Below are 18,671 nucleotides of genomic sequence, written 5' to 3' on the forward strand. Positions count from 1 at the left end.
ATGGGCGACGCTGGCCCTGACCTGCTGTGGGGCCACCATTCTGGCCGCCCAGCCCTGCCTCGGGAGCGGGGCCGCCCCTCCACCGCGGCGCTCGGCTGTGGCGGTGCCCTGAGAACAGTGGCCGGTCCTGCGCGCGAGCTGCCCCGGTGCCACTCAACGCGGTCTGCCATCCCCGATGTCCTTGTCCTCGGGCCGGGCCGGAGTGAGGACAGGAGCAGAGAGGAAGTGTGAGGACCTTGCACTCTGATTACAACCTAACGCTGTCGCAGCCTATATCCAAGTATGTCGTCTGTGTGTTTTACAAAAGGATCCCTCCAGGACAGATCAGAAAGATTTTTAAAAACTGACTTTTCACCAGAGGTAGTTTGAGAACTGCTGCTACTGTTATTATCCTTGGGCTCAAAAAATCTAAGTCACTTGCCTGAGGTTACATCGTCAATAAATGGTAGAGCCTGGATTCAGTTCCAGGTCTGGTCACCTGGCTCCACTCTGGCTTTCGGAGCAAAGCAGAGAACGCCTCGGCGGCTGCGTCCATTACACTACACCCCTGCTGGATGACGGAGACGTGGGCGTGACGGGCACAGGGCGGGGCAGCACAGCCACATGCCCCCAGGGTGGTCCAAGAGCCGTTCCTGGGCACTGCCAGGCTCCCCGGCCCCCACCATGCTGCAGCCCCGCCGGTGAGCACGAGGCCGGGGGCGGGGTGGGCGTGCCGGGCGGGCCCTGCTGTTACTAACTGCGGTTCGGTGAGGTGCTGGGTCACTGGGGTGCTGACAGAGTCCCTTACCCAGGAAACACATGCCCCTCTCTCCCAGCGCTCCTTGGGACCCCAGTTCCCATCTCGCCGTGCCCCCCCCCCCACGACGCAGGGATGGAGGCGAGAAAAGGCCACGTGGCCAGGCCTGACAGCCAGCATCCACAGCAGCCAGGCCGTGCCAGGGCAGCCCCTTTGTTCAGAGGCCCTGCAGTGGGGAGAAGTTAGGGACATTTAAGTGGTGTCAGTGTTGGCAAAAGGCCTTAAAAATTGCACAGTCAGCGCTTGTGAAGCTTGGGAAGCTGACTTCCCACAGCCCAGTCCAGGGCCTCGGTTGTCAGACTGGAGCAAAGAGGATCAAGGAATGCCTGAGAAAAACCAAGAGAAGCAGCTCAGGAGCAGAGGGCTGGGAGTCACAGTGCCAGCTGACAAAGGGAGGAGAGAGAAGTCTCTGTGTCTCTGGCTGGGCCCCTGGGGGCCGGCAGCCTCCTCTGGTTCTCTGAACCTGGCTGAGAGCTGTGAGCTCCAGGGGTGAGGCCTGCTTCCTGCGGGCGCCTGTGCGTCCTCTGCGTGCAGGGGAGCGCTGTGGCTTCCACTTGGCACGCAGAGCTTGGCGCTGGCAAGCCCTCCAGCCCACCTCCCCCAACTGCTTCTGTGCCCAGTAGAGGGCTCTGCACAGGCCTGAAGCTCTGTCCAAGGTCTTGAGGGCCTGAAACACAATCGTGTGCTCCCAGCTTCCAAGATACCAGCGCCAACTGGCCCATCACCCTGGGACCTGGCTGCAGAAGTTCTCACTAGGAACTGTGAGTGGCCTGCCCTGAAGACTCCTCAGCATCAGACAGAGCCCCCCCTACCACTTGGGTGATGTGGGCGGAGGCTCCTGCACTCACCTGGATGCGGTCGGGCACGCCGGTGCTGTCCATGCGGCTGGCCACGTTCACCGTGTTGCCCCAGATGTCGTATTGAGGCTTGCGCGCCCCGATCACCCCAGCCACCACGGGGCCGATGTTGAGCCCTGCAGGGGACAGGAGTCAGCCACACTCACCAGCTTAAGACCAAGGCTGCCTTGCTTGCCTTCGCCGTCTTCCTGCTCTCAACAGCCACAGGGCCTCCCTCTGCCTCTTCGCCTGAAGCCACCCAGGGTCCTCCAGGCCTGGGGCCATGCTCACCTGCAGCCTCGCACTTCTCTGCTCGTGCCAAATGCTTGCTGATTCGAGACACGTCCACCGCTCCTGTGTCCTCGCCACCCAGCCAATGCTCAGCGCCACCAGCCTACTGCCAGGAGCACCCTCCTCAAGGTCTCCCATGACCTTCCGCATAATCAGTTGCCTTTTCCTAATCGTCCTTCTCTCCACATGCCAGAACTTGCCATCTCTCTGTTCCTCGTTCCTTTGTTGCTTCCTCCACCATTCTCATTCTTGGAACCTAGCTTCTAACTCATCGCCCTGCATGGGTCTCCTCTCTCCAAGTCATACTGCTCTGGGGCCTCGAGCCAGGATGGGGACACCGCAGTCTCCATGCTCCAGTCACCATTTGAGCTCTCCGTCTCTCTCCTAGCACTGCGGCTCTCGTCTGTCCACCTTCTCGAGGCCACCCACGGCAGCACAGAGCCACCTGCCTCTGAGCCTTGCTGCACCGGTCCTCCCTCCAGTGGTGTCCTCCCACCTCCTCCACAGGCTAAATCCTGCCCTCACGCAGCTGGCTCAAGTGACGCTCTCTGGACACTCTCCGTCCTGCCTCCGAGTCCCAGGGTGTTCCCTCCCAGTATGGAAACTGTCTCCTCCTGGTCCGTGTGAAGCCTCACTGCTGCCCATTTCCTGTGTGTGCAGAGCGGACTAGAAACACAGCAGAAGCTCCAAAATACGCCCCGCGGGGCTTCTCACTTAGTCAGCAATGTCATCGGTCCTTAAAACTTCCCTCCACAACCCTCCTCTTTAGTCCTGCCAGCCACAGGCAGCTTTTACCCACATGTCATCGCCGGGCGGGACTGTCCCCCTCACCGACTGGACTGAGCTCTGAGGGCTTCCACCCCTTCCCCAAAGCCAAGCCTGCCCGGCGGATGTTCCTGCATCTGTCGGGAGGGATCTGCCACACAGGGCTCGACTGCCCGCCCCGCTCCTGATGCTCCTCTTGGGAGATGCCAGTGCTCAGTCCCCAGTCCTGGTTCAATAAAGGAGTCGAGGCAGTTTACAAACATACACGCTGCGAGAGAAACACAAACCAGCGTAGGTGGACAAGATGGGGAGAAAGCAAAGCAGGAGTAGCGACGGTACACGAAGCCAAGAGTGAAGCCGACAGAGACTCAGCCTGCAGCTAGTGCAAGCAGCCTCCCAGCAGGCTCTGCCCTGGGGCTGCCGGCAGCCAGGGCAGGATGCAAACCCGGGCAAGTCCACCGAGCGTTGTGCCCACACACACACCGAGCCAGCTCGCTCAGGGAAAGCCCGGTTCCTGACACTCCGGCCAGAACAACGTGTCTCCTGAGGACATTAATCATCACAACAGTGGTTCTTAGTAACCCAATATTTTGTTTTAATGTGCTAATTTTGGGAATTGAAATGCTGGTATTTTTGTTGGTGAACTACTGTTACTTTTTTTATTTGAAATCTGAATCATTTATGGCTAGACACATACCAGGGATTTGATAATGCATTAAAATCTGAGTAGAACTAGGTCTGCTCCTTCAGAAAGCATTCCTTACCTACACGACGCTCAAGAGGAGGAAGAGAAGGACCCCCGACCAAGCAATTTCCACTGCAAAAGTAACTCATACTCCGCAACACGGCACAGCCTTGGTAAGACATATTCTAAGGACAAATGAACTACAGAAATACTGCGGGCTTTCTGGAGCAACAAATTCAGAGCTGTGATTCTGAAATCATTCTATGGACACAGCAGGGTGGAGAAACGGGAGCGTATATACGTGGGTTTTCACTGAACTATTCTTTCAACTCTTCCGCAGAGTTGAAACTTGTCAAAATAAAGGTTGGGGTAATAAAACAACAAAATTAAATACAAAAAAGAAAAATACATAGTTTTTGTTTCAAGGATTTTTCTGAACAAGTAGCATATGGCCCTATTTTGACACGGATCCGGGGCCTCCCTCCCAGGCACCACAGGTGTCCACAGAGCTCCCTCAGAGCCACCCAGCGAGGGCAACGCACACGCACTTGACAAAGGGATCCAGGGAAGATCCGCAGACTTGATCTCTCACCACACTTTCTCCATTTCTTTCCCCAGTTTGTGTGGATTAGAAAAGGTTTCGTAGCAGCTAAAAGATTTGCTCACCCTTGAAACTCCACAATAACCCCTTTGACCCACTTTGTTTTTCAAGGTTACGCTTTTGAAAAAGCTGAAATATAATCATGTCATAGTCACTATTACAGGATTCCTTTCATGTTTACTTCTTAAAACTATTTCACTTTATTTTGCTAAAACTTTTGCAGAATATATGTTCAATGTTTTTGTAAATTTGCAAATGTAATGACTGTAACATGTTTATACATTTTGTATTTAAAATGTATCAAGTATTTGATTTTGCTGCTTTTCATTTTTACTGAATGGATTTGGAATCCTTGTAAATAAAACACTGCTATTAGGTCAGTAATACTTGAAATAAATGGACTGTCATCTTCCCGATGTGGCGGCCACCGAAGGCCCTGAGCCCTGGGCACAGAGCATCCCCCCAAAAGCCTTTCAGGCAGGCACAGCCCGGGTCTAACCAGGGCTTCCCAGCGCAGCAGTGAGGTGGGATCTCCGAGGTGTCCCGCCCGTGCTGCTGCACGGAACAGGCGGAGGAGGCACGGCCGGGCTCCAGGAGGACTCCACTGTGAGTGGCCGGTGCCTGTGCCCTGCCCCGCTCTGCACAGAGGAACACACTGTGACGTCAGCCTCTGCTGCCTTCTCCACTGGCCCAGACAGCAGCTGCAGGACAGGGGATGGGGAGCCCCTCCAAGCCCTCGCCCCAGCTGCACCCTGGGCCCTGCTCACCAATCTTCATCTGGAAGTTGTTGAAGGAGTGCTCGTTGATGTATTTCATCTGATCCATCAGCCGCATGGCGAAGTCGGCCAGGGCTTTGATGTGGGTCTTGCCCACCTTGTCATAGGTGGAGTCGTTGAGGCCGGAGGCCGCCATATAGGTGCTGCCGATGGTCTTGATCTTTTCCAGCTGCCGGAACCGATCCTCGCTGATAATCTGGGCAGGAGGAGGCCAAACCCGGGTCACTCCCAAGTCTGGAACACTGGGGTCCACGGGGAGGGACATAGGATGTCCAGGGAAGTACAGTAGCATGGCCCCTCACGTGTCCCCCTCCCACAGAAGGGGCTCGTCTCCATTGTCATCAGTGTGAAGCTCCGGACAGAGCCAGAACTCCTACATATCCATCTGCTGTACAGCAACTGTCACTAGTCACCTCTGGCCCCCAACGGGGACTGGATGGCTGTCTCCCCTTCACTGGCTCACTTGCCCTCCTGCCCGGGGAAACTCCTCATCTTTGTCCAGCGGGACACCCTTTTCCTGCCTCCCAGCCCTGCCAGAAGCCTTCCCAGACCCATGTCAACTAACACCAATCCCCACTGACCCAGGAGGCTTGTGGGCTGCTCCCGACACTGCCCGGCCCCAGCTCCAGCCTCCTGCTCTCCAAGCCTGGGCCTGGGTCCCTGCTGGGGCTGCCCCCTCACATTCGTGACTCGGCAAGCTCCGGGAGCTGAGACTGCCCTGTTGGGCTCAGCAATCTGGTGCCTGCATGCGCCCAGTGCTCCACAGGGCGTGGGACCCGCATCTTTGTCCTGGCTCCTCCCTTAGCCTGGGGACTTCTCCTGGCTTTGGCTCTTTCAAACCCTGGGTACAGGCACTGAGCTATCCCAGGCCCTGGGGCCTGTCTACTCTAGATGGCATGAGAGGAATGGTTGGTGACAGAGGTGGCTGGTGAGCCAGCCAGGCAGGAGCCCAGAGGCTCAAGTTCAAACAACCTGGGCTGAAACTCCAGCTCTGTCACTTACTGGCAGTGACCTTGGGCGAGATACTCAAGATCGCTGGGCCTCAGTTTCCTCATCTGTCACAGGATGACCGGAGAGCCCATGTGTGCCAGGTGCCTGTTACAGCACGCTCCTGTCATCACTGCTCTTATTTGGATCTCTCCACGTCCCTCCCATGCCAGGGACCCGTGGCCTGCCCCACGCCCCGCCGTGCACCTCATCAAAGTCGGCGATGATCTCGTTCAGCAGCCGAAGACACTCGACACCCTCGTTGTTGGCCTCCAGCTCCACGTAGAACTCGGAGAAGTTGGCGATGGAGGCGAACATGACGGCCACGCACTCGCAGGACTGGTAGTACAGCTCGTCATTGCGCCGCTCCCGGGCCAGGAAATGGGCGGCCACGTCCTTGGGCAGGATGTTGTGCAGCAGCCGCCGGTTGTAGGCCTGCAGCTCCTCCATCTCCTCCTTCTCCTCTGTGGCCTGGGAGACAGACAGCGCGGGTCACGTGGATGCCAATTCCAGCCCAGGGTGTCAGCAGTGCTGGGGGCTCTCCCCTCTCCACTGCCTCTGCTTCCAGGTTGTCAGAGCGCTGCTTCGACAGTCAGAAAAGACAGGCGTTTACAAGCGCCTAACGCTCCCGCCTGCCTCTTCGGGAGTGCAGCACGTGAGGGTGCCGACCCTGGGGGAGGGAAGCCCCGAGTCGGAGCAGGTCCCGGAGCAGAGGCTGAAAGGACCCCGTCTGCCCAAGACTAGAACTCGGCCGGGAGCAAAAGGGACGGTTCATAACCACACGCCAAATAGCCCTCCAGCTTCCCAAATGCTCCACACGTTTCATTTTCCTCCTGACATCAGGAGATTCAATGAGAAAAGCCGCTCGGCAAGGGGTACTTTGATTGACTGACCCTATGGGGAAAAACAGCTCAAAGCCCTGCCAGTCTCTTTGCCTCCCGTGAGGACAGACTGCTCCAGAGCCCACACGGCTGAAGCAGAAAGGCAGTCGCGCCCTGAGGCGTGGCAGGCGACCACCCAACAGGAGTGTCTGGGACTCCACCCTCTAATCCCGGGTGGAGTCAGCTGGCTGCTGCACCCTCCATGGCAGACCTAATGGCTCCCTTACCTGGGAGTGACCGTGTTGGAAAAGCAGGCAGGAAAGGTATTAGCAGGGCCATTTAGAAGACCTAGCCAGCCAGAAAGGTAGACATCTTTCTATTTGGGTGCAACTAGAATCTCCAACAGGGCTATGACTGCCTCCCAGGGCCCTTGCTCTCCCTGACGGCAGTGGCTTTCCATGGGCATGGAGCTGGCACCCCTTCCGGAGGCTACAGGACCTGGGTCCAGTAGGGAGGGAGAGTGGCCAGGGCAGAAGCTCTGGGACCCCAAGGCTCAGTGCCCAAGCCCTGCCCCTGAGGTGAGAAGATCCCCTGACTATCTGCCATGGCCTGGTGGACTCCTCAGCCACTGAAAACCTGGCTTCGAGGACCGGGGTCATGCCCAAGGAAGTCCTAGACCCTAAGAGGCCCTGCTGTCCACCCACCACCCGCAGGTGCTGGCATGTGCCCTCTTCCTGCCCATCCTTCCAGCCTGGGTGACCTATGCTCCTGTGAGGTGGGACCCTTTGCCCAGGCCCTTCTCTGTGAATAAGGCCACCACTCCTAGCTCTGGACAGGTGTGCCCAAGCGAGGAGCTGGAGTGGGATCCCGGTACTTCTCACGGACTGTCCCATGGAGGAGCCCCGCAATCAGTCCATCCGCCTCTGGAAATGAGCTGGACTGCAGATAGTCCTGCTCCTACCACTGCTGAGACACAAGCCTGGGGGCCCGGGGAGCCTGGTAGCACTCCAGCTCCTTTCATCTGCACAGCAGGTGGCAGAGACGGGATGGTGCCCTTCCCAGAGAGCATCTGCCCAACGTGTTAGGCAGAGTAGAGGCAGAGGCCAGGCCAGGGCCGCTGGGGCAGAGCTACCACTGGGGCAGAGGCCAATCCCCTGGGCCCAGCCAGGAGCTCCTGCCACATCGGGAACTTCGCCCCAACACAAGGGGGCGGCTGCCAACAAGACCGTTTGTAGGGCTGGGCCCTGGCGGGACAGGAAGATTTGGATCTGTAGCCTCTCGGTGGTCCCAATAAGGTCAATGCTAAGGGAGGGGACAGAATGGGCTCTCCTAAGAACTGAGATCCTGTGGTTAGGGCAGGAGAGGGCCTGGGGGGTCAGGGGGTCAGGGTGTGCTCCTTGTGCAGACACTTCGGGAAAGCTGAGGAGGCCAGGCTCCCCACCTCCCTGTCAGCACCACACCCACCCCCCAGGACTGCAACTGCGAAGGGGAGGCTGGGCAAGCATAGCCGTGAGGCAGGGCCTGTCACATACCCATCGAAAGGGCTTTCCGGTTTGTGTTTATTGGCATTTACTGGACATTGTCCCCCTTCTCCCAAAGCCCAGGAGAAGGATGGGAGAATGAGGAGCCTGCTAGCTTCAGTGGAGAGAGGTTGCACGGGCTGGCAGGTAGAGACAGGCTCACCCACACGGTCTCTCTCACGCACACGCATGTGCATGAACACAGGCCAGGAGGGAGAGGCGCGGGGCTCAGTCGCTTCCCTCCCTGAGGCATGAGGTGGGGAGCCCTCATGCCTGAGGAGGCAAAGTGAGAAGGGCAGGGGGCCTCAGGCAGTGAGGAGGGGAGAGAGGATGGTGGGGCGGAGAAGGGGGCCGGGGAGTCGGAAGATTGGTGCCACTGAGCAGATAATACATATTAGAAAGATAATGGGAAGTAAGCTTCCCACTGCCAGAGATGACACTTGCAAGCACGGAAAAGCGAAGGCTAGAAAGAAGCCTGAGGTATTGGATTAAAATGGGAGGTACTGGTATGAACTCATGTTTAAAATATATATATACACACACACACACAGATACTGGAGTAGGATTAGATTTGGGTGTACACATATGTCTATGCCTGTGTACACACACATATACTTCCTAGCTTTGCCCGTGGAGAGGACCTAGAAGCAGTGAGCACACCGAGTGCTAAGATCTTGGTCTCTAAGCACCATTCCCCACTACGAAGAATGAAGCTCTTTGGAGAAAGCGCTGAGTCTTGGGCTGCAGCAGAGAAAGCATAATAAGCCCGAGATACTTGTGCCAGAAAGTCAGGAAGTACTCAAAGAATGATGGACACAGTCAAATGCCACAGAAGCCAACCTGAAATGCACACTGGCCAGACAGAGGTCAATTTGAGCATTAGAATAATAGTGAGGGTAGCAGATTGCAACCCACAGGATCAAACAGGAGTCGGTGAGTCCCTGCTGATGCAGGTAAGTGAATGGATTAGCAAATCGAAGGGGGCACAGGGGGAGCTCTCCTTGCAGTGGAAAGCCAGCCACCACGTATAGAAGGCATGACGGTCATAGCACCACTAGCCGACACGTCCACAGTGGGGGCTGAGACAAGCAGGAGTCACCAATGCACGCAAAGGCTGGGGGGTAGAGACTTGCTGAGGATCAGAAAATTGGGGTAATATCAGACTATCTTTCCACAAATGCTAGTCAGATACAAAGGGACAAAGGGGCCTTGACAGTGGAGAAATCTGGCAGACCCCAGCTCGAGCAGGTGACCAGGCTGACACCACCAGCGGTGGGGTGGGTCCACATGGTGAGTCTCCAGCCTGAGGCAGCAGGAAGTGCGCGCTCCGTTTCCGCGGGGCTCCTCCAGGAAGGCAGGGCTTGAAGGCCAGAGAGTAAAAGGCTCTAAGACTGGCAAGGACTGAGAGACAAGGAAAGACAGAGGGACTGCTCCAGGCTGGAACTGAGGAGACGTGACCGCCAAGCATGGCGTCGGGATGGCCGGCAGCATGTGAACGGGGCCAGCTGCCCCCATGACGGTGCACGGGGAGGGAGCAGGGGGTGCCCTGCAGTGTTCGGGGGTGATGGGGCATCACATCAGAACCAGAGAACCAGAGAGGGTGAGGAAGCAACTACAGAAAGACGGGCTGCGGAAGGAGGGTGAGGGGGCTGCCGGAGTTCCTTACTGTAGGTTTGAAATTATCTTTAAAAACGTTACCAGAAAAAGAGATAAAAGTGAGGGGACTAAAGGCATGAGAGGGAGGAGGTCGGAGAGTAAAGGTAACAACATGGAAACAAGAAGTGGAAACAAGCGGTTTCTGGGGCCAGCCAGGAGAGGAACGCCGGGAACACAGTGCCCGGGGCTGGCTGGCACAGGAGGGAGGTTTGGCGCTGGGCTGCCGGAGGCCTCTGACCCAGGGAAAGGAGGAGGTCTGGTCACGTCCCCTACACGCTCCTTCCCGCAGCAAAGGAGGGGCCTGAGGCTGTGGCTGTTCCTGGCCTGGAAGTTTCAGAAGGCGCTGAACTGGAAAGGCGGCGTCCCCACCCGCACGGGGAGGAGCTCCCTGGCTGGGCAGAGAGAAAGCTGCTGCCTCCAGGCACTGCTGTGGGGAAGCCTCTGGTGACAGTCTCTGTTTGACCCAGTGCACTGCGGGGGGTGGGGGTGAGGGGCTGAGTAGCAGGCTCGCTCTTCCGGAGGGCTCTGCAACACAGCTGAGTTGCACAACAGCAAACATCTTGGGTTCCTGCAGGCTGTGGAGGACGGTGTGTGCAGCAGAGAAGTGGAGGGACATGGGCTCCAGGTCCCTAATAGAGCTGGAGCCTCCCAGGGACTTGCCCAAAGCAGAGGAGTACGAGAGAGAAGGGAGAAGCCTGCGAGGTGCAGGCACATACTGGATGTTCCCCGAGGTCACCGCACAGAATGCTGTGGCAATCCCCCTGGTTCCCCCAACCGCAGGACACCCCCAGTGTAGACCTCCAAGCTCAAGTCCAGCCAGACCCCATGCAAAATACCTAACAGAAGGGGCAACCAGATGCTCCATCCTCACTAGCATCCAGTGAAAATCCGGGGCCTCCTACCCGAGCCCAAAGACTTCATGTCACCAGGAGGTCGGGATGGAGGTGTAAGCGAGTTGTGTATGAGCTGTGGCGGTCTCGAGATAGGGGCCGAGCCAGGCTCAGCCTTGCAAGGGGCTCGGCTGGAACAGAAGTCTGAGGCAGCCCACGTGAAGATGGGGCTTTCTCCTGCTGCGTGCCCTTGGGCACCTCTCCCAGCTCTTCAGAGGTGGTCCAGCAGGTGACAAGGGGCCACAGGGCTGCTGCTAGCACACAGAGCACCCTCTCCCTGACCTGTATGCATCCCTTCCTCCAGGGGAACACAATGCACAGGGAATGGGGTGGGCGGCCGGGGAGCCCATGCCAGCTGGATCTCAGCACCACCTGCGCACCGGCACGGTCAGAGCTGCAGGCCCCTGGCCACCCCACCGCCTCTGTCTGCTCCCTCGATCCATCTCTCTGGAGGAGTCTTCGAGCCAAGTTCCAGTGGGTCAGCCCTGCTCAGAAGCCTTTGGTGCCAGCCCCCCACACCTGGCCAGGCTCCTGCCCTCCACTTACCTCCTCCCCGACCCTCCTGGACTCCTTCCTGCCCCCACCACAAACTAGGCCTGCCTGCGCCTCCCCTCTGTCCCTGCCTGTGGACACACACAGTAAGTGCCCAGTATTTGTTGGCTCCAAAGCACACCTCCTGGGCCCATCAGAGTCCCAGTACTGTTGTAGGTGGATTTGTCTGGAATAAGCCCCAGGGATTTCCCTCTTGGCCCCAGAGAGCAGAGAGCAGATCTGCTAGGATGTGGCCTGAGCAGGACACCGTGTCAGCGTGAGACTAAGGCCCAGCCCAGCCCAGCCCAGGTGACCATGAGCTTGTCCACTTGATCACTGGCTCCTCAGTGCCTCCCCCACCCAGCTCCAGCCCCAGGGCCACCCACCTGCAGTTTCCAGAGGAAGTCGAGGCGGGCGGTGGACTCCACCTGCTGGGCGTGCAGGTACAGGGCCAGCACAAAGACTGAGATGATGATGGGTGTCACCACCTTCAGCGCCACCTTGGTCGCGTGCTCAGGGCTGCAGGTGGGAGGCAGACAGGCCTGAGACCGCCTTGGCCCCTCACAGCAGGCTCTCAGGACCCCGGTCCTTTTCCTTCCTCCCACTACAGCTTCCCTTCCTCTTCGTCCTCCTGCTCAAACTTCACCTAAGGTGTGCCTCCTCCGGGAAGCCTTCCGAGATGGCAGCCCACCTCAGCCACTGCTCATGCCTGCGCACAGGCCGCCATTGCTCCTCTCCTGATGCCTTTCAGCCCAGTCAGCAGACAAGACAAGGGCAGTGGGCACAGTGACAAGGGAGCCAGGTGGGCCCACTGATCCTGTCTCTGGGCAACCTTGGGCAAGTCTCTTAACCTCTCTGAACTTTAGTTTCCTAATCTGTAAAATGGGTCAATAATACCCACATTTCAGGATTGTGGCAAGGATGAAAGATACTGTATGCAAAATGCTTAATGTGGTACCTGACAAACAGCAGGCACTTTAAAACTGGTAGCTACTATTGCCTAATCATATTTTTGTTAACGTTATTAATCAATACTTTTAACAAATCCAGCTGTTCCAAACCCTGCTCCTTGTGCCAGCAAAGAGCCCAAACCTCGAAGGCTGCATAGTGAGTCCCTGCCCAGGCAGCAGCCCCATACCCTGCAGGCATCCGGAGGGGCAGCGGGCACCAGCCCCACTCTCCTGTGCCTGGGGTCCCTGCACATGCTCCTGGGGAGGAGCCTGAGGCTCTGTGCTTTAAAATGAGGCCTGTGGAGTGATCTTAGAGTTTACAGATCACTGTGGGGTGGCGGGGATCGTGAGGAAAACAAGGGTGTCCACCCCGTTAGGTCACCTTGCTGCCCCAGGAGGGAGGGTCTCCTTGCCCCAAGAGCCTCCTCCACACCACCCACCCCGCCAGCGAGGACCCACTCCTGGGTACCGGCTGCCTTCTGCCATCTGCTCAGAGGGCGGAAGAGGGCCTTGCACAGGGCTTGCACTCACCACTGGGAGGTCCCGTTGTTGTTGAAGTCTCTGTGAACAGAGTGGGAAGACTCTCAGGGCCCTGCCGCTGCAGAAGGCAGCCTCTGTCCCTGCTCTGCCCCCCAGCTCTGCCGCCTCACTGCTTTGCCCCTGGGCTCCAAATCCCCCACCCTTCCATATCCAGGTCACTCTCAGGACGGGAGCCTTGCAGAAAGCCCCGCCCCATCAGCCCCTGGTCACTATGACCACAAATTGCCCAGCTCTTACCTGGGATCCCTCTGCCTGCCCCAAGCACGTCCACCTGGGCAGAAGCCCGCCCCCCTCTCGCACCCCAGCCCTTGCTGCCATCCAGAGGGAGCAGAGGAGGAACCCTAAACCTGCTCCATCGGCAGTGGCAGCTGCTGGCCACATGTGGCTGAGCCTTAAAACGTGGCTAGTGCAAGTTAAATTGTGCTGTGTGTATAATATACACACAGCACAATTTGAATAATTCATGTGAAAAAGGGTAAAGTATTTCATCAATAATTTTATACTGATTACATATTAAAATGATCATATTTTGGATATATGGTATCATTTAAATAAAAGTAAAATTAATTACACTTTTTGCTTTTTTAATACAGCTACTAGAAAATTTTTAATTATTTACGTGTGTGCATTATTTATCTATTGGACGGTGCTGCCCTAGAGCCGAACCAGGGTCTCCCAGTGCAGAAATGAGCCCCGTTCTTTGCTGCCAAGTCAGCAGGGGGAGAGGACAGGCTGGGCTGGGGGAGGAGCAGCAGGAAGAGGGCAAAGGTCCCAGCTCCAGCCCTGATCCCTGGGTAGGAAGGCCCTCCTCCTCCTCCCCCTTCTTGCAGGACTCAGCCTGTACCATTCCTGTGGTAGTGTCTTTCTGGTCATCTGCCTACAGCCCCACACAACTGCCAAGTTCTTCCTTGAATCTGACTTAGATCTTTCATGACACTTTCATTTTCTCTAGTGACATTTCCCTTCACAAGAAAGGAATATTTCTGATGGGTTACCTGTTGTCTGTTGTATACACGATTGTACCTCCACTGCCTAGCTCAGTGGCTGGCACTTCATAGGCCCTTAATAAATATTTGTGAATGAATGAATCAGTGAAAAAAATGGATGGACAGATGAACAGACCCCTTCCTCCAACTCAGAGAAAGCAGTTTGCTGTTACTGCATTTTCTCAGGGGACATAGACTTGTCACTCATATGTTTTTGCACTTCTTGGTGTATGTGTAGGGGTGGTGATGGGAAGAAAAGGGTACTTCATATCAGGCACTTTATATATGTTTACTACTGTGGGTATTATTCCCACTTTACTGGAAAAAAATAATGAGGCTCAGAGGAATAAGCAAATGTGTGCCCAACACTGAGATTCAAGCTCAATTTGACCCAAAGCTTGAGCTCTTTCCCCTCCTGGAGCCACCTCCCTTGAAATCTGACATCTGTCACTAGATGACCAGGCTGACTGTAGGCCAGACGGCCTTGGGTGAGACCTTCACGTCCACCATCTGTGGGATGTGCGACCTCACCTCTGCCACCACAGCCTGGAGCCTCTGAGCAGTGCACAAACACCCAACCTCATGTGCAGGGCCCGCCTGCTCTACTGGGTTGCTAGGAGGATGAAAAGGGATAATATATATGCAAGTGCCTGGCTCAAGGCAGGACACAGAGCCTGCAGACGGCCGAGGCCATCCCTCTGCTCACACAGACCTTGCTACTCAGTTCTGTTGAGCCTCAACCCCTCTGGGCCAGAGGTGTCACAGGCAGCTGGCGTTGGGTGAGGACGGCCCATCCGAGCCCGCCTGGGGAAGTGAGGGATGTGAGGTCAGGAGTGAGTGGCAAACCGGACGCAGAAAGACAGTGGGGCCGGAGGCCACCCCGCCGCTGGGGAAGGGGGGAAGGCCAAGAAATAAGACCCTGTCATGCTCTGCCCAGGGGTCAGGGCTGGGGAGGAGCAAGACACTCTCGTTCCAAGTTCCCTGCAGCACCAGGGCCCCAGCCTCCTGCTCCTCCAGCCTCCCTGTGATGCCCCGCACCCAGGAGGGCGTGAGGGAGGTGCCACGTACATGGAGTTGGCGGTGACCAGCAGGTCAGCATTGTCGAAGAGCGTGACACCAGGCACCTCAACGACGAGCACGTAGATGAGCTCGATGGCCAGCATGAGCACCAGCTTCCCGATGCAGCTGATCTGCAGGAACACGGAGCAGGCCAGCAGGCTGAGCAGCACGCTGTAGGTGAAGTACTGCGGGCAGAGGGCAGAGGTCAGCCCCCGCCCCCGCCCCCGGCCCTGCTGACCGAAACTCCACCACAAGAACCAGGAGACGACCCGGTCTGGCCAGTGTGGGAAGTGAGAGCGGGCTCCAGGCTCAGGCTGCCCTGGGCCCCATCGCTAACCGACCGCGGGCGGCTGTGCGCCTCGGGCCATTCACTCAACCCCTCTAAGCCTCGGTGTCCCCATCTGCAGGGCTCGCTGTGATAAACACATGTGATGAAGCCGCTGGCGCAGTGCCCGGCACCTGTAATAACCGTGGGGGCACAGGCCTGCGGCCCCTGACCTGCAACCTTGACATTCAAAGCTCGAAAAACCAAAAGTGTTTTCATAACTCACGTGGGGGCTGCACCTGGACCGACCTTACTTGGTGGCAAAGCCTGCCTAAGTGATGGGATGCCGCTCACCACCTTTCTCCTACTTCTGGTGAGGAGTCATACGTTTTGCCGCATACATGTTACTGCGTTTCATTACCAGGTGCTGCCCAGACTCCACTGGGGGTGTGAGGCAACCTTTTAAAATCTGAAAAATTCCAAAGTCCAAAATACATGTGGCCCCAAAGGCTTCAGATGAGGGATTGAGGCCCCGCACTATTTACTCTGGGGAAGGCCCTTCTGGTCTCGGAGCCTCAGTTTCCTTCTTAGACACTGAGGGGCCAAACCACGTGATTTCAGAGGTCCCCTTCTGCTCTCTTGTACCCTGACGCTAATCCTAGACGTGTCAGCATCTATTATTTGGTTCTTCCTTTTAAATTTAGCACCATTATTTCCGAGTCAGGCTTCAGGACCCTTACTATTCGCACGCTGTCTCTGTCTTGGGCTGGGGAACAAATAGTGGTGGCTGGCAGTGGGGTGGCCCCCAGGTTGACCCTCTGCCTCCCCAGGCCTTCTGGAGCCAAGGCAGGGACTGTGAGGGTCTCCTTGGGTTGGGATTCGGGCAGCCCCAAGTTACCACCGGGCATGGGAGTGGAGGAAGACATGCCCAGAGTCCTAGCAACCTGTCCTCAGGAGAGAGGACGGTGATCCCCAAAGAGCCAGCCTGGATTCCCATTCAGACCCTGGGCCCAGACAACCAGGAGGCCAAGGCTTAATGCTGGGGTCCCCCAAGGACTTGGGGTCTGTGAGGAGTTGCTGAACCAGGAAGAACACTCAGAGGGTGGTGAGCCTGAGAGCTCTGCAGGCAGCAGGGCCTGGAGTCGGCAGGCCTGAACTGGCAGGGCTGCTGAGGGCTGAAGGCTGGGACCAAGCCTCTCCCATAATGTGTCAGAACATGGCCACCGCTGCCCTCTCCCCACCATGCCTCAGCTTCTCCTGGGGAGCAACCTCCGAGGGGCAAGTACAAGACCAAAAATAGCCTCTGCTCCTCAGCACACAGCCCTCAGGAAGCGGAAACACTGCTCCCATGGGCTCTCAGCTGGATGTGAGAGGAACAGGGCAGGGGAGGGGAGGATGGGTGCAGCATGGCTGCCTACAGGAGCCGGAGAGCTTGTCGTGGGCCCTGGGAGGAGGGCACAGGCCTGCCTAGGTGAGTGGCCGAGGCTTTCCTCGCCCTGTCTGCACAGGGAGCTGCACCAGGCTCCTTCCCAGGGTTGGGGAGGAAGGCCAGCGCCGTGGCAACCACTGCACCCCTCAGCTGCGTCCTGAACCTTTGTTGTGAGTCACGGGAACTTTGGGAATTGGACGAAAGCATGGACCTTCTTCCCAGGAGGGGCAGGAACTGCCACCATCCTACAGATCTCACCTGAGCGCCAAGCAGGGAGCCGGGGCTGTGGGAATGGCCCACGCACAGAGCGGACGCCGGGGCTGCAAGCCTGGTCCTGCAGGCTCCCTGACAGATGTGGCAACGTGAATGAAGCACCTTGCACAACATAGGTGCTTAATACATGCCACTCTCCAAATAAGGGTTCTTGGTGTTATTTTTCAAACCCAAATGCCTGGGGGCACAGAATTTCCTTTTGGGCTGCTGAAAATGTTCTAAAATTAGATGACCATAGATGATGGCCATAGAGATTTGTTACTACACTAAAATCTACTGAATTGTACACTGTGAAGCGGTGAAGTTCATGGTGGTGCTGGTTTGGGATTGGGCTCCCTTTGCTCCCCTTCCAGCTCTCTGGCCCCAACAGCTAGGGGGCTCAGGCAGGTTCTCCTGAGGTGGGGCTGGGTCTGCTGCAGAAGCTGAGGGTCCAGAAAGTTCCACCCTCAGGTCAGGAGCATGAACTCTGGAGCCAGACAACTTGCATGAGAGCTCTGGCTCTGCTGCTTACTAGCTCTGTGAACTTGGGCAAATTCCTTAATCTCTCTGTGCACCAAGTTGCACAGAGATAACATAGTATCTAGTCACGGGGTTGTTGTGAGGATTTAAGGAGAAAAGGCATGTGACACACTCAGCCGAAGTGGCGGATGGGCAGTACAGAAACAATAGGTACACTGTCATCACTGTTGTTGTTATACTGGGGAGGCTGCCCCTGTCCTCCAGCGTCTGGCAGAAGGGAGTGAGAAACTGGGGGGAGAAGAACCCTAGAACGCAGTGAGCTGTGGGCCCCTGGCTGTCGCTTCGAATGTCCCGAGCAGCTGAGGGCAGAGTGGGGCAGGGCAGGAGGCTGTCCACCGCCGCCACCCCCGGCCCCTGCAGGCCCAGTACCTCGGGGAAGTTGCAGTTGGGCCAGGCGCTGCCACAGAAGCCCTGCTCGTCACCCAGGCTATAGTTGACGGCTGACTCCACCACGTGGCACGCGTTGACCTGGCTCGCGCTGACGTTGTGCTCCTCCGCCAGGCAGCCCAGCAGGTCCTTGGAGTTGCACATGAACTAGGGGCAAGGGAGGAGGGCAGGGAGGAGAGGCTCAGCTCCCGGAGCCGGGCAGGGCAGCCCATCCCACCCACAGGCAGCAGGGAGCCCATCCTCTGTCTTAAGTGCAGCCTGACACTGATGGAGGACAGAACCCGGCAGAGGCTGAGGACCAGGCAAGGTTTGCCCAGCCGCTCTGGCAGGAAGAGCCCGGGCTGGAAGAAGGGTGCAGCTGGCATGCCCTCCTGAGGCGGGGCTCTTAAACACACGTGGGGCCTTCCCCTGAGCTCTTTCTGGCTCCTCCAGCCTCAAGAGTGAAGAGCTAAAAACCTGTGTGAGATGCCTTGAGTCAAATGTGATCTCAGACCTGAGGTGAGACACGAATAGGGATTTCCAGGTAAGTTCTCCCAGCCTGTGCCTGTCAGGTATACGGTCCCACTGGGTTTGGCCCCATGGGGCTGGGGAGGCACTGGGAAGACGCAGAGCCACCCACCATGTTGACAAAAGCCGACAGGAACACCAGGATGATGGTGAACACCCCAACCAGAGTGCTGTTCATCTTGGACCGTACGATCTTCCTGGAGAGGGTCTGCAGCGGGGAGGGGAAGAGCTGCGGGTGATAGGGAGGGAGAGACGTAAGAGCACTCAGCGAGGACGCCACACATCACCTGAGAGGAGCTCAGTGGACCCACCTGTGTCTCTTTCCAGCACAGTCCGGGTGCTCCCCAGGGTGCGCTCCCAGCCTGCACCACGGCTTCCAGGCCAATAGCAGCACAGACTGCAGCTGGCCAGGTGTGGGTCCACCTGGGACCCACAGGTGAGAGAGGCAGGACGAAAGGAAAGATGCTATCTTGACCCGACAGGGAAGCAAATGAAAAAGGACATTTAGCTGCTGGGTGAGTCTGGACCCTGGGGAGTTATAATCAGGGAGGGGCCCAGAACTTTCTTGGGGAGGGCTGGGAAGGCTTCTGGGAAGGAGTGG

General features: G+C 57.3%; 1 protein-coding gene across 1 annotated transcript in view; it reads right to left on the reverse strand.

Moving 5' to 3' along the window:
- The window catches only part of ADCY5 (adenylate cyclase 5), a 151,688-nt gene that overhangs the window by 2,398 nt on the left and 130,619 nt on the right, over positions 1-18,671 (reverse strand). The window contains exons 13-20 of the mRNA XM_012642407.1: positions 18,183-18,299; positions 17,546-17,710; positions 14,700-14,875; positions 12,637-12,666; positions 11,542-11,674; positions 5,945-6,208; positions 4,742-4,946; positions 1,645-1,769 (exon numbers count right to left, since the gene is read on the reverse strand). Of these exons, the coding sequence (XP_012497861.1) occupies positions 1,645-1,769; positions 4,742-4,946; positions 5,945-6,208; positions 11,542-11,674; positions 12,637-12,666; positions 14,700-14,875; positions 17,546-17,710; positions 18,183-18,299 (1,215 nt within the window). The remainder of the gene's footprint in view (positions 1-1,644; positions 1,770-4,741; positions 4,947-5,944; positions 6,209-11,541; positions 11,675-12,636; positions 12,667-14,699; positions 14,876-17,545; positions 17,711-18,182; positions 18,300-18,671) is intronic.

The sequence above is a fragment of the Propithecus coquereli genome, unplaced genomic scaffold (assembly GCF_000956105.1).
Source record: "Propithecus coquereli isolate 6110/MARCELLA unplaced genomic scaffold, Pcoq_1.0 Scaffold10, whole genome shotgun sequence".
Classification (NCBI taxonomy): Eukaryota; Metazoa; Chordata; class Mammalia; order Primates; family Indriidae; genus Propithecus; species Propithecus coquereli.